The sequence below is a fragment of the Copadichromis virginalis genome, linkage group LG3 (genome assembly GCF_057382275.1).
Source record: "Copadichromis virginalis isolate Kocher_CV1m ecotype Utaka linkage group LG3, C_Virginalis_male_GT1.1, whole genome shotgun sequence".
NCBI classification, from domain to species: Eukaryota; Metazoa; Chordata; class Actinopteri; order Cichliformes; family Cichlidae; genus Copadichromis; species Copadichromis virginalis.
The window spans coordinates 36,621,080-36,634,525 of record NC_140620.1 but is presented as its reverse complement, the minus strand read 5'-3'; the positions used below and the strand labels follow the sequence as shown (position 1 = coordinate 36,634,525).

Genomic DNA, 13,446 nt, shown 5'->3' with positions numbered 1-13,446 from the left:
ACACTCGTACGTATTTCAGCATTACTTCCCTTTTTCAGTACCAAAAGTACAACAACAAAAAAACACCCACAACTCAAACATCTGATGACACACATGAGGTTTGACTGACATCATTTAATACTTTTTTTAAGACTAAATAGTCTTTTCTTAAGAGACAGTGATCTGTAGATACAAGTGTTAATTTCAGAGACAAGTGTTAATTTCAGTACAACAAAGTGACAGCAAAATAAAAAATAAATAAAATTACATTTTAAAAAAAAGGAAACGCTCAAAATGTACACGTAAACTGCTCATCAGTGACATGACTCTCTGTAGTGTAAAAAAAAGACATCTTTGAATGACAAAAGACTTAAATCTTAGATTTAAATCAGCATCCTAATACCTCCCTTATTACTCAAGACAACCAGGCTCGGCTTAGTGTTATAGATTCATCTACTCATAACCAATGAAAGCTGACAGCCACATAGAGGCATAGCACAAGGCTAGATAATCTCTGGTTGCCCATGGTGGTGTAATGTCTGCACCACCTAAGCATAGGTGCATTTCTACTGCTTCAGTTTCAGAAATGCAACAATACGTGCTCTTTTTAAACACCATTTTATTTTCATCCTTTAATCTTCTCCAACTGAACAGGTTTCATAATAAAAGCACCCTGAAGTAATGAAGGGCACCTATGCACTGAAACTCTATAAGGATCTTAATTTGAAATACTTGCAGCCTGTTTCCATACAGGGCCGCTGCTAATAAAGGCCTGACTTTACCAGCATTGATCACAATTATTAATTCAATAGGACTTTAAAATAGGCTGTTAAGACCAAATTTATTCATGATGCTAATGTAAATGACTGAACATAAGTAAGTAAGTAAGTAAAGTTTTATTTATATAGCACATTTCTAGATAAAAGATCACAAAGTGCTTTACAAGGTATAAAACAAAAACAGTCAAAAGTTAACAAAATGCAATTTTAAAAAGATGTGTTTTTAGCTGTTTTTTAAAAGTAATCACTGAGTCTGCAGATCTTAAGTTCTGAGGAAGAGAATTCCACAGTCTGGCGGCCACAGTAGCAAAAGCTCTATCACCCTTGGTTTTCAGTCTTGTATACTGGCCCTGATCACAAGACCTCAGGGACCTACTAGGGGCATAGGGCTGTAAAAGTTCAATGATGTATGATGGTGCTTGTTCTTGAAGAGCTTTAAATGTCAGAACCAGAATCTTAAAATGGACTCTGAATTCAACGGGGAGCCAGTGCAGCTGTATAAGCAACGGTGTTACATGAGAGTATTTCGATGCTTTTGTTAGAAGCCTTGCTGCACCATTTTGGACAATCTGCAGACGCACCAGGGAGTTTTTGTTTAGACATGTAAACAGTGAATTACAGTAGTCCAATCGTGATGAAATGAATGCATGAATAACAATCTCCAGTTCAGTATGAGATACTATGGGGCTCAATTTAGAAATGTTTCTTAAATGATAGAAGCAGGACCGAACCAGAGATTTGACGTGGACATCCAGGGTAAGAGCAGAATCAAAGGTTACCCCGAGGTTCCTGATAGACGATTTCACAAATGTTGAAAGAGGACCAAGAGCATTCATTATGTTAGGTGCTCCAGACAGACATGTGTCTGTCTGGAGCACATACAAGGACTTTAGTCTTTTCTTCATTAAGTTGGAGGAAGTTGTCAGCCATCCAACCTTTGATGGTTTCTAAGCACTCGTTTAGAGTCTGCAGCTTAGAAACATCTTCTGGTTTAAAAGATATATATAGCTGGATGTCGTCTGCGTAGCAGTGGTAGCAAATGTCCTCAAAGGGGCTCAAAATATGCTGGAGAGGAAGTAGATATATTAAAAACAATAAGGGCCACAGCACAGAACCTTGTGGCACACCATAGAACAGGGACGTGGAAGATGACCTGTACTTAGAGACCGCCACAGAAAAGTATCATTCATAGAGATACGAGGAGAACCACTCTAAGGCAGACCCAGATACACCAACCCAGTATTTCAGCCTTTCAAGCAAAATGTAATGGTCAACGGTGTCAAAGGCTGACGTGAGGTCCAACATTAGGAGTACAGAACACTTTCCTGCATCGTTTTGCATCAGAATGTCATTGAATGTAGTATTTTCGCTTAGAGAGGAAGGCTTTATAAAGTAGGAAGTGCATAATGTAGTGGTTAGCACTGTTGCTGGGTTCAAACAACCGTCTGTGTCTGAGTTTGCCTGTCTGGGTACTTTGGCTGTGGACTGTGGAGGACCACAGTCCAAAAACATGAAGTTAGTGGGATGAGATCAAGTGGTGATTCTGAATGGGGTTGTCTGCCTCTCTTTGTTAGCCCAGCTACCTCATCTATGATAGCTGGAATATGCTCAATGCGCTGCTCTTAATTTAGCTTCTTTTTTTTTACCCCATCATGCAACACACTTCTGTTGATGGAGCTCTCAGTGAGTGATTAAACCACCTAAAAATACAAAACATGCTTCAGAAACAGTCAAATTGTCCATCCATGTGTCCATATTTACTGCAAAGTAAGCATTTCACCTCCATTCAGTGGAATAAAAAATATGAGAAGAAATAGTTAAAAGATGGTTTTATGTCTCCATATTTAGGTTATGAAAGCTGTCTATAAATGTCAGGCAAACTTTTGGTAAAGTTTTCTGTTCATTCTTTGCCTTTCACAGTCAGTCTGGCAGGAACGAAAAAGTTAAAAAAAGAAGATGCTAAAGAAAGAAAAGGGAACTGAGCTAAAGCCTAAGAAAGATAAAGTAAAGTGAAACCTTCCAGGTCTGACTGCACATGAAAAGGTCATTTTGAACAATAAGAATACTTGAATATTTTTCCACAGCCAATCAGTGGATACATGCATCTATCATGGGTGGATCTTAGGCAGAATGTGCAGGAATAACACATTTATCAAGAATCACTTAGCGAAGTTAACAGGCAGTTAACAGCAGTTATACAAGCAAGTAAACGGAAGATGGTCAGCGACCTGCTATTTTTGTGGCCTTGGTGTTTTTCCTATATTCATGTCAGTAAAGACCATTCTGTCTCACACTCTGAAAAACAGTCATGACAATCAGGTTTTAAATACTGCAAAGTAAATAAAGAACAAACAAAATCTACATAAAAAATCCCCCCCAAAAATTAGCCCTCAGTTATTAGTACATATGATGCGACATCCTGCCCCTCCTCTGCCTTGCCCGGTGCCTCTCCCCTCCTACACAGACGTCTCTGACTGAAGCTTCATGACAAACTTGTGGCTTTTAGGGTCAATAAACTCTTCGGCTATGTGCAAGAAAGGAAGCGGCGTTACTGTCACAATCAGAGAAAGGTCGAGGCGCCTCAGACAGAAGACGTGGCCTTGACGCAGAGAGGCGGTCACTGGCTCCTCGCTCACTAGTGTCCACCGGCGCCCCCTGTTGCTGTCCAGGTACTGCAGGGTGGGGCCCGGGACGAGGTAACGCTCTAGGAAAGCCTTTAATGACAGCAGAAAATGCGCAGAACGGTTTGTGAACAAACTCCATCACACTGTTTAATGTGGCTGGATGTGATGTCAAAATAAAATGCTGCCACTACTTTAATGCTGGACAATTTTGATCACAATTCATAATCAAATGTAAAACATTTATAAAAGAAATTCACACTGTTTTCATACTTTGTCTACTTACATAAGAGCAGATTTCATTTATTTGAACCTTTAGCTGGAAATAGTGCATTTCTGCTTATTGTATCATATTGTTATTTCTACGTTCCTGACACAACCCTAAAGGGATGTGTGTCTCCTCCCAGGACTGAACTGGGGAAAATCACGCACACAAACTGACCCTCCTTACCTTTGGTGTCATGTTGTGGGTAATGCAGAACTGCAGGTGGCTGATGATGCTCTCCATGCTGTGGTAAGTCTGCTGCCTGGTTGCACGAAGGTACTTCTGCATGGCCCGCGCCATGGGGGCAAATATGGCTTGAGCTGCCTCCCTGGGGTCCATCACCTCCCGCGGGTGTTTGGGAGAGGAAGTGACTGCATCTTCCTGCTGATGACGTTTGATGTGGGTAAAAGCTTCTTCTACTGCCACCACCAGCCTGTGAGGATTAAGGAGACCATGACTCCACTAAACCGATGTCATGTACATTACAAACTACAAACTCTATACTTCTATGTTTATTACCCCAGGGGGAAAAAAAAGAGCATCATTTTAGGACTTTCAGGTAAAAACGTAATAATATGAATTCCACAAATTTAGTTAGTTCATGACAACAAACATCTTAACATCATTTTTTTTGTGTTTGTGCTTCCTTCTTATCTTTGAGTATGTTTATATGATTATGTTTTAGTAGGAAAACAACCTTTTAAGTTTAACCTAGTCTGCAACTTCTGCATCTTTGTCAGTGAATACTTCTGTATTCACGCACCCGTTAGTACCTGGCTTTGCGTTTGCGGACCTTTCGCTCCACCTCGGCCTCTTCATAGTAGTACTCGTTGTGGGAGTTGTCTCTTCTCCGAGCGGCCGCTGCAATCATGGCTCTGGACTGGCCTGTGGAGTTATTGGTGCTGTTGTCTGTGAACAGAAATGTGACATTTAATTCGTGAGCAGAGTAACACGGGTGGCTCTGATACTTCTGATGAGCTTATCAGCTATTATTCCATGTAGAATTTGGAAGAAATAAATTAATAGACTCGTGCTTGTGTGAAATTCACTATGCAATCTGAAGCTATGGCTTTACATGTGGAGGTGAAAACTGCTTTTTCATTCAGCGTCATTTATTTCACTCGGACTGATAAGGTTTTTTTCCTCAGCTGAATTGTTACCTTCCCCCAGGTTGTAGACTTTGAAAGCAGACATTTTCTTGGTGAGGATGGACTTGGGGAGGTTAAGCAACGCAGGGTTATAAACCGGAAAGTCGCTGTAGTACTGATCGAGAACCCACGCTGCGGCCCTCTGAATGCTGCATTGCACAACAAAGAGGAAGAAAGTTTGTTAAAACAGACGCAGAGTTGTTATCAGCGTCGGCAACCTTAACATCCTCGCTGCTTTACTGCCCCTGAAACAGGAAGAAACAGCAACAGTCACTCAGATGGAGCGCCGCTCAAAAAACGGTTGCTGTGGACTAACAACGTACATCAATCATAACAGTGTGAAACAAGAAAAAGTGCACAGCACTGCAAGAATTATAAATCACATGCAGCAACAATCCTCTGCTATGAAGTACGCTGCATTGGCCACCTCATTAGGAACACCTGTTCAACTCATATGAACACAAATATCTGATCAGCCAATCACAGGGCTCTGCATTTAGGCATGTAGACATGATTGAGACAACCTGCTGGTGCAGATGGTAAGTGTAGTGGCACAAAGAAGATGAAAGCATGGCTCCGTCGTGCCTTCATCAACAGTTCAGGCTGCTGCTGGTGGTTTGGTGGTGTGGGGGATGTTTCCTCTGCACAGATTGGGTCCCTTCATAGCAGCTGATCTTTATTTAAACACCACAGGCTGCATGAGTATCGTTGCTGATCATGTCCATCCCTTTATGACCACAGTGTTTACAGCTCCATGGCAACACGCAAAGTCACAATATTCTTGGTTTCTTTAGCGTGACAATGACTTCACTGCACTCAAATGACCTCCACAGTCACCAGGGCCGTATTACAGGAAGCAGGTTCAACAAACTCTGAGTTTCAAAAGAAACTGTGGCTTGAATAACTGTGAGATCGACAATTTTGGAGTCTCCTGTTCCAGAAAGGTTGATCAGAGTTCAGTCCACTCTGAGGATGTTCAACCTGAGTTAAGTGCAAAATGATCAGAGCTGAACAGGATCTGGGCCTGATCCCGTCTGAATCTGTGATCCTTATCAGCTCTCACCCATCCTGCTGTGCAATTGGACATTTATAGCATACGTCTGCCCTCCTGAGCTGTCTGGTCCATCCAGAGCTTATTTTTTTTCTCCCCTTCTCGAGTGTTGCTGGGCTGTTCCTTTTTCCATCTATAATGTCTTTAACTTGAAGATGACTGTTATTGTGATTTGCAATCCTCTAAATAAAATCATCACCTAATTATGGCCACATATTTTGCAGTTGTGTTGAGTTTTTAGTCCGATCGCTCTGCTTGCACCACCAGCACATGCTTGCAGCTTCACAGCAGAGCCAAAGGTTAAGAGGGGTCTAACACACATAGCACAGGCGTGACTTCCTAACCACCCACAGAAAATGAAAGCAACACCATCCACACGATCTTTGCATATTTTAAAAACCACTCACTGCGGTTTGGTTGGTAACTGCAGGAAAACTAGAGCAATGACTAAAAACTGAGAATTAGTGCAATGCATTGAGGTCAAGAGTCAAAGTTGTAGGACTGAACAGTTCCACCGACACTGTGGGGAAAACTTCGTAACAAAATCTGGACTTTTTTTTGTGGGTTGATCCACATGCGGTTTGGAGAAAATAATGCATGTGCGAAACAAAGTGGGCTTTTTTTGGACATCTTAGCAGTGGGTTGAAACAAACATGACCCAGACAGATCAAACAGTGATGAAATGCTGCCCCCTACTACAGCGTGGCCAAACTCTGCAGCAAGTGTCACTGAAATTTAAAAAGCATTATTTCAGAGAACTCGAGAAAAAAAAGAGGCACAAAAAATAGACAAATACTCCTGATTTTCCACAGTTACTAACCTGAGATGTCCCACATTGTAGAAGCGGCTGACTCCATCTGTGCTCCTCACAACCTTCAGAGAGAAAGCAGGCTGCAGGTGTCTGACCTCCAGCAGCACGAGGGCTAGGTACTGAATGAACAACAACGCGTCCACCAGAGATGCCGCATAGCCCACAATCCCCCTGTAGTCTGTCTCTCTGGGCTCCAGCACCCGCACCCCATAGAAGAGCCAATAGGACGCCACGAAGAGAAAGACCAGCGCAAGCAGCAGACAGCGAAACACAAAGAAGCGTGGCAGAGCGGCTCTGGGCGGGCGGAGAAACAGCGCCCACGTGGAGATGAGGAGGATCAGGAGCTTGAAGGCGAGTGAAATGTAAAGGCCTTCGCACGGCGTGCCACAAGGGTCCAGTGAGTCCCGCCACAAGAACTGTGGGAGGGCCAAGAAGGCCAGTGGAGTGATCAGAGAGACAAAGCCCAGAATGGCTCCCAGCGCTGGGCTGATGTAACGCCGACACTCCAGCGCTGAAGAGTCGTCTGAGTCCTTAGATAGCTGCGTCAGGTCCTCGTTTGAGATGCTGTCCACGGAGGTGCCGGTGACCACCGTGGTCGTTTCACCCCAGTTGTCATCCTGAAGGAAGAGGTCAGTGTCAGAAATGCTGCGGCTATGAAGAACATTTGTTACAAGACTAAAAATGAAAAATGAATCTCTCACCCTGTCATCCTCTCTGGGGGAATCTGCGTCCAGCAGCGACTCCCCCGGAGCCTGGATGACCACAGATTTCTCTCCACGGATGCTGCCATCGCGATTCTTAGAGCGATGCCTGTCCCTTCTCTCCCTGCACACCCACAAGAAAAAAGTAGTTATCGTCTACAAACGCACAACACTTAATTCATGTCAGCAGATTTTGATCTGATTCTTCAGAAGCGGTTGTGGTGAAACTCTGCTATTTAAGAAAAAAAACATCATTTTATATTTTTCCATAATCTACTGCATTGTTATTATGAACATATAATGTAATTATACACTACTGTTTCATGTAACCAGCGTGTTGACTTTATCTAGTGTCTTTAAAGATATGTGTTACTGTTTATTTACTAGTGAATGCCCGTGCTCTAGAGTTGCTTGTTTGATTTTAGTCAGATGATTTATATGTCAATTAACAGACTGTCCATTGATGACATAGCAATACAATGTGGTGAAAAAATAGTTGCTCCCCTCCAGATTTCTTAGTTTTTGGCATATTTGTCACACTTACATGTTCCAGATTATCAAACAAATTCTAATATTAGACAAAGATAACTAAAGTAAAGACAAAATGCAGTTTTTAGACAATGTCTTGATGCGTGCTCAGTCATCCAGGTAAGTAAATCTCCAAAAGTTGATTCTGTTCCTCTGGACGTAGCGTTTTCAGTGGGAGAGTTTATGCTCCAGTGGATGATGAGAGTCAAACCTTAAATACTGATCCGTATGTGTAGGTTTACAGTACATGTCAGCTTTTAGATGTCCCCCATTACTGATGGAAATCTCACAGTCTAAGAAGGCTAACCTGCCCATTTTCATATCCTCCCTGGTGAACTTGATGTGTCGGTCCACCGAGTTAATGTGATCCGTGAATTGTGGTACATCCTGAGATTTGTTTTTCACCCAGGTGTCATCCACATATCTGAACCAATGGCTTGGTGGTGTTCCAGGGTAGGATAGCAAAGCCCTTTTTTCCACTTCTTCCATGTACAAATTGGCCACGATAGGTGAAACTGGGGAGCCCATGGCACACCCATGTTTCTGCCTGTAGAACTGACCCTTGTATGTGAAGTAGGTGGAATGAAGACAGTTCCAAAAGCAAACACACTTGGTCGATGCTGAGAGTGGTCCTGTTGCTGAGGTTGAGGTCATCCTGTAATCTCTTACAAACTACCTCCAACGCTTCCGTGACTGGGATGCAAGTGAACAGAGATGTAACATCGTACGAGACCACGGTTTCATCTGCCTCCATAATGACATCTCTCACCTTCTTAACAAAATCCAACGTGTTCTGGACGTGTTCTCCCACTGAAAACGCTACGTCCAGATGAACAGAATCAACTTTTGGAGTTTTTAGACAATGATTTCATTATTAAGGGGAAAACAGTTCTCCAAACCTACAGCCTGCATTAAAATGCAAGTGCCCCTAAAACTGGCAGTGCCAAAAAACTAAAAAACTGAGGCTTTCACATGTGGAAGACGTTTTGTTCCGCTCTTGAGCATGAGCTGATGGTTGGATATTCTCCTTCAGGATTATCTGGTAGGGATCAGAATTCATGTCCTGAAGCAACAGAACAGCCCCAGACATCACACTACCACCACCATGTCTGACTGTTAGTATGATGGTGTTTTTCTGAAATGCTGTGTCAGTTTAATGCAGATCTAACAGGACTCAAATCTTCCAGAAAGTTCAGCTTTTTTCCCCCAAAAGTCTTGGGAGTCAAAGATGTTTTTTGGTAAATGTGAGACGAGCCTTTGTGTTCTTCTTGCTCAGCAGTGGTTTTCTCCTTGAACTCTCGCATGGATGGCACTTTTGCCGTCTCTTTCTTATTGTTGAATCATAACCTCTGACCTTATCTGAGACACATGAGGCCTGCAGTTCTTTACATGTTGTTCTAGGTTCTTTTACGACCTCCTAGATGAGTCGTCAGTGTGCTCTTTGAGTCATTTTGGTAGGCAGGACACTCTTCGCCACTTTTCAAAGTTTTATCCATTAGTGGATAATGGCTCTCACTGCGGTTCATGGAATCACAAAGCCTTACAAATGGCTTAGACATAACTGGCTGTTTGTCAGCCGTTTCTTTAAGTCATGGCATGATGTGTTGCTTTTTGCGATCTTTTGTGATTTCTTGATTTGACAGGTCTAGCAGTAATAAAGCCCGAGTGCAATTAATCAAAGTTAATTCATGATTTAACAAACAGGGCAATTCTTTTTTCACAGAGGACCGGGGAGGTGTGGATAAATCACACCTGCATTTCGCATATTTGTCTAATATTAAAAGTTTTGTGGATACAAATTAGATGTTACTGTTGTGAAATTAAAATGATTCAGTGGGTTTCTAAGATGTCAGAAGTGTCATTTTCGCTTGTTGTCATGTGGTTGTTATGCACCATGATGACATGTGATCACAGTACTTGATAGCGATAGTTTCGCTGCTCACGTCCTAATCACAGATTTGGTTTATTACTGTAAGAGTTGTGACATCCAGCTGTAATATGACTGAAAAGTTCATCGATCATTAGAATTTAGATTTAATGACCTCAGCTTGGCCTTTCAGAAATGCTCTGCTATTTTAAAACAGGATGAGGACAATGACAGACACGAACACAAACACTGGACAGCATTGCTGCTCAGCTTACTTCTTCTACCTGTGTTTGCGGGAACTCCTCGAGTGGGATGACTTGTAAGAGTATCCCGAGTACGTTGACTCGTTGTCCATGTCAGTGATCGGCGGTGGGCGGAGTTTCCGGGCCACTCCTGTCCCCAAACCGCCCTTGTCCCAGACCACTCCCAACTGGCTCTTGCAGTTGCTGATGGACTTGGTAGAGAGGGCCAGAGGGAGGCGCAGCAGATCCACTTTACTCCTGAGGGAATCTATCTTGGAGCCTTGGGAGAAGACGGAAAGATGGGGGAGGAAGACAGAGTGAGAGATTAATTATACATAGGGTGAGTGTTTGGAAAAGGCATGGAGACCATTTGGGAGAGAGAGAAAGCTGAGAGAGAAGAGAGAGGGAGAGCGGGGAGAGGAGGCAGAGAGATGAATGAAGAGAAGGAGGGATAGGAAAAAGATAATTTGTCATGTGAGACAGAAGTAAAACAGTCTCAGAGGGACACATACCGAGGAATGGCAACAAGAAGAGAGACAGCTTTGTTGAAATGTTGGCACTCTAAGTGTATGGAAGAGCATAACTGAGCCCATTATTCTGCCTTTTTTTTTTTTTTAAATGAGCAAACTGAGTGATTTGGCTCCAAGTGTGTTCTCAGCCAATGAAGGGCAACCACATCACCTTCTATTCTTAGGCTGCAAGTCTCCAGTGTGCAGGACACACAGGAACAGATGCCCAACATGGCAGCCGCTTGAAAATATTCCTGCTGTCTTATACATGAAAAACGTGGAAACATGCAGTTTAAAAAAGAATAAAGAACCTGCACTTTGTTGCTTTTTAAAGTGAGCTTCATTTATTTCGGTATATTTAACCTTCCGCAGTGTTTTGTTGTGGGTCGGTCTGCGATCTGCATTCTCGCCCACATTCCCCAACTGTCCCCCGTGGTCTCCTGGGGCAACGGAGCTTAGCTACTACAATGGGGATGAATGGGAGGCTAGCGGTGAGAAAAGACAGGAGGGGGAGCAGTTGTCGTGGCGACCAAAACATCAACTCAGCAGCACCCCATCCTGTTCTCTTATCCCTCAACTGCACACCTCAAGACTTTTTTTAAACTAAGCAAATCTGGCATCATTGTAAGGACATTCCTCTGAATCCACAGACCTGTAATCTGTTTTTGTTTTCATGCAGATAGAGCCGGGTTGTTTTCTCATGGGTACTTTCCAAACTGCCTGCAGAAAAAGCGGACACTTAATCTAATAACAAGCCACCTCGTGCTCTCAGTTTGTGCCGTGACCTGAAGCATCACATCTCCACATTAGAGACTTCAGGTTTTACTTAACGGCTTTCATGTGATTCAAACATGGACTTCTGAAGACGGACATTTTGCAAGAAGGCGCATGAGTAGGTTTCAATTTTAGGAGATCGGACCTTCATGTGGAGTTGTCTGACATCCACAGAGGGTCACTGAAAATTTCTGACACTTAAATATCAATATTTCTCTGACACACTGATTTATTTACTTTGTAGAAGCTGTTATTATTTTAATAATGCAGAAATGAGGACCACATCTTTAAAAGGGAACATGTTATATTCAACTTCCATATATTTATTAGACTTCACTCATGCAGTTTTGCATAACTCACAGTTAAATATAACCCTCATTCGTTTTATACTCGGGCTCTGTGCACCCCCTCTCTTCACTGTCAAAAACAAGCAGTTTTAGTTCCCTTCCCCCTCCTTGTTAGACAAGTTTATTCTGATTGGCTGCTCCTAGCAAACAAAATATTTAAACAGCAGATGGGTGGGGCTTCTTTGTTCTCAGCTGGAGATGTGTGCCTTATCAGGGAACATATTAGGATATCTGCTTGCACTGACGTAATGAAGAAACACAGGTTGAAAGAAAACTGTGAATCCTGAGCTTCTGGTTCACAGCGGACAAACTGTTTCACACCTTCCTTTTTAAGACAGCTTTCTTCTGATTAACAGCCCCTTATAAACAGAAGACTTAAAAAGTAAGTTGGAGTTAGTTGTATGTTTAAAGCTAGAGCTATGTGTGTGAGATGATGATATTAGTGATACTGGCCTCTTGATACTGATACTGAAAAAGATATCCATGTACGTGTGGATGTGGCCTAGAGCTTGTGGCTCACATATAATTGACTGTACATACACTGACCTGATTATTTAGAAATCTGGCCATGTTTTAGAACAAACAGTTAAACAGAGCCTTCAGCTTTCAGGCCCCTCCTCTGTGGAACCAGCTCCAGGTTTGGATTCATGAGAGAGACACTATCTCTACTTAAAAAGTGAGGACTTTTATCCCAATAAAAGTCAAATGTCTCCTCAGTTTTCATGTAAAACCTTCTTTGAATGTATATGAGCTAAAAGAGGGAACACATAAATGAAGTGAAGAGTTTAGCAATGAGTTGCTAAGCATAGTTTTTGTCTGCTGTGTCCACAGGGCATAAAACGGCATTCTTGCCCCCTTAGAGAGAGACATGGCTGTATGGACTACCTGTCACAGCACCATGCTGGGCAGAGCGCTCTGCCAACTTTCTGGATAAAAATGGAAATCACTTTGACCTAAGAACTCATATTCCCTGTTGACACGATGAAAAATTATCTTCAGAGCTGCTGCAGTTTGAGCATGATTCCTCTCATCAAGACAAAGGGTTTTTTTTGGGTTTTTTTCAAATACTGTCTCAAACAGAAAAAGGAGCATGAGAGAGTGGTGGTTACAAACCATCAGGACTGAGTGAAAAACAGCCCCACAGTTACCTCTGTGTGTCTAGAGAGTGCAAACCTCCATGGATGTCCTTGACTATGGGAGGCATACTGACACATGCTCAAGTAGAATATTTTATCTCTGCAGACAAACACAAACTTAATGCAAAATGTCAGAATTTACAGTAAATGTTTCTCACAGATTGGAAACTATTTTGTTCCATGAATGTGAACAAAACCAGCCCCTCATCTCTCTCTCTCACGCTGACAGGACACAGTTAATCACATCGATCACACTGATCAGATAAGGCTATCCCACTGTAATCGATTCACTAGTTGATTTACACTGCAGTCCACTGTCATGTGAGATTTTCCACGTGCAGTGTGGAAAGGGGACTGCCAGCACTTAAACTAAATTTGAATTTAAGAGGCCTGCCTCAAAGTCCTAAGTTGTTGTTGTCGTCAGTGTTTACTAGCGTCCACTTCTGCTGATGCTGAGAGATAACTATCTGTGGATTTGCATTTTTAAAAAGCTTTCATTGCCTTCATATCACTATGTGTCCTTCCACTTGTGTTTAAATAAAATGCATTTGTCAGCAGGTGAAACTTTGTATTTTTTAAATCAGTTTAGGATGTTTTTAACTCTCTGTCGCTGTTTAGCCTCATGTCTAATTCTGTGACTCACAGGGGTCTCCTGTCCTCCGGGTGGCAGTGAGCCAGCGAGGTGTGG

The 13,446-nt window shown here is 42.5% G+C and overlaps 1 protein-coding gene across 1 annotated transcript; it reads right to left on the bottom strand.

The window, feature by feature from the left end:
- Positions 1 to 2,878: 2,878 nt before the first annotated feature.
- Positions 2,879 to 10,269, bottom strand: LOC146714438 (vang-like protein 2). The gene is made up of 7 exons (XM_085450913.1): positions 10,035 to 10,269; positions 7,356 to 7,479; positions 6,664 to 7,271; positions 4,805 to 4,941; positions 4,418 to 4,553; positions 3,831 to 4,077; positions 2,879 to 3,472 (listed from the first exon to the last, which is right to left on the bottom strand). The coding sequence occupies exons 1-7, from the start codon at positions 10,103 to 10,105 to the stop codon at positions 3,215 to 3,217; spliced, it is 1,581 nt and encodes a 526-aa protein (XP_085307039.1). The 5' UTR covers positions 10,106 to 10,269; the 3' UTR covers positions 2,879 to 3,214.
- Between the last annotated feature and the right edge of the window lie 3,177 nt (positions 10,270 to 13,446).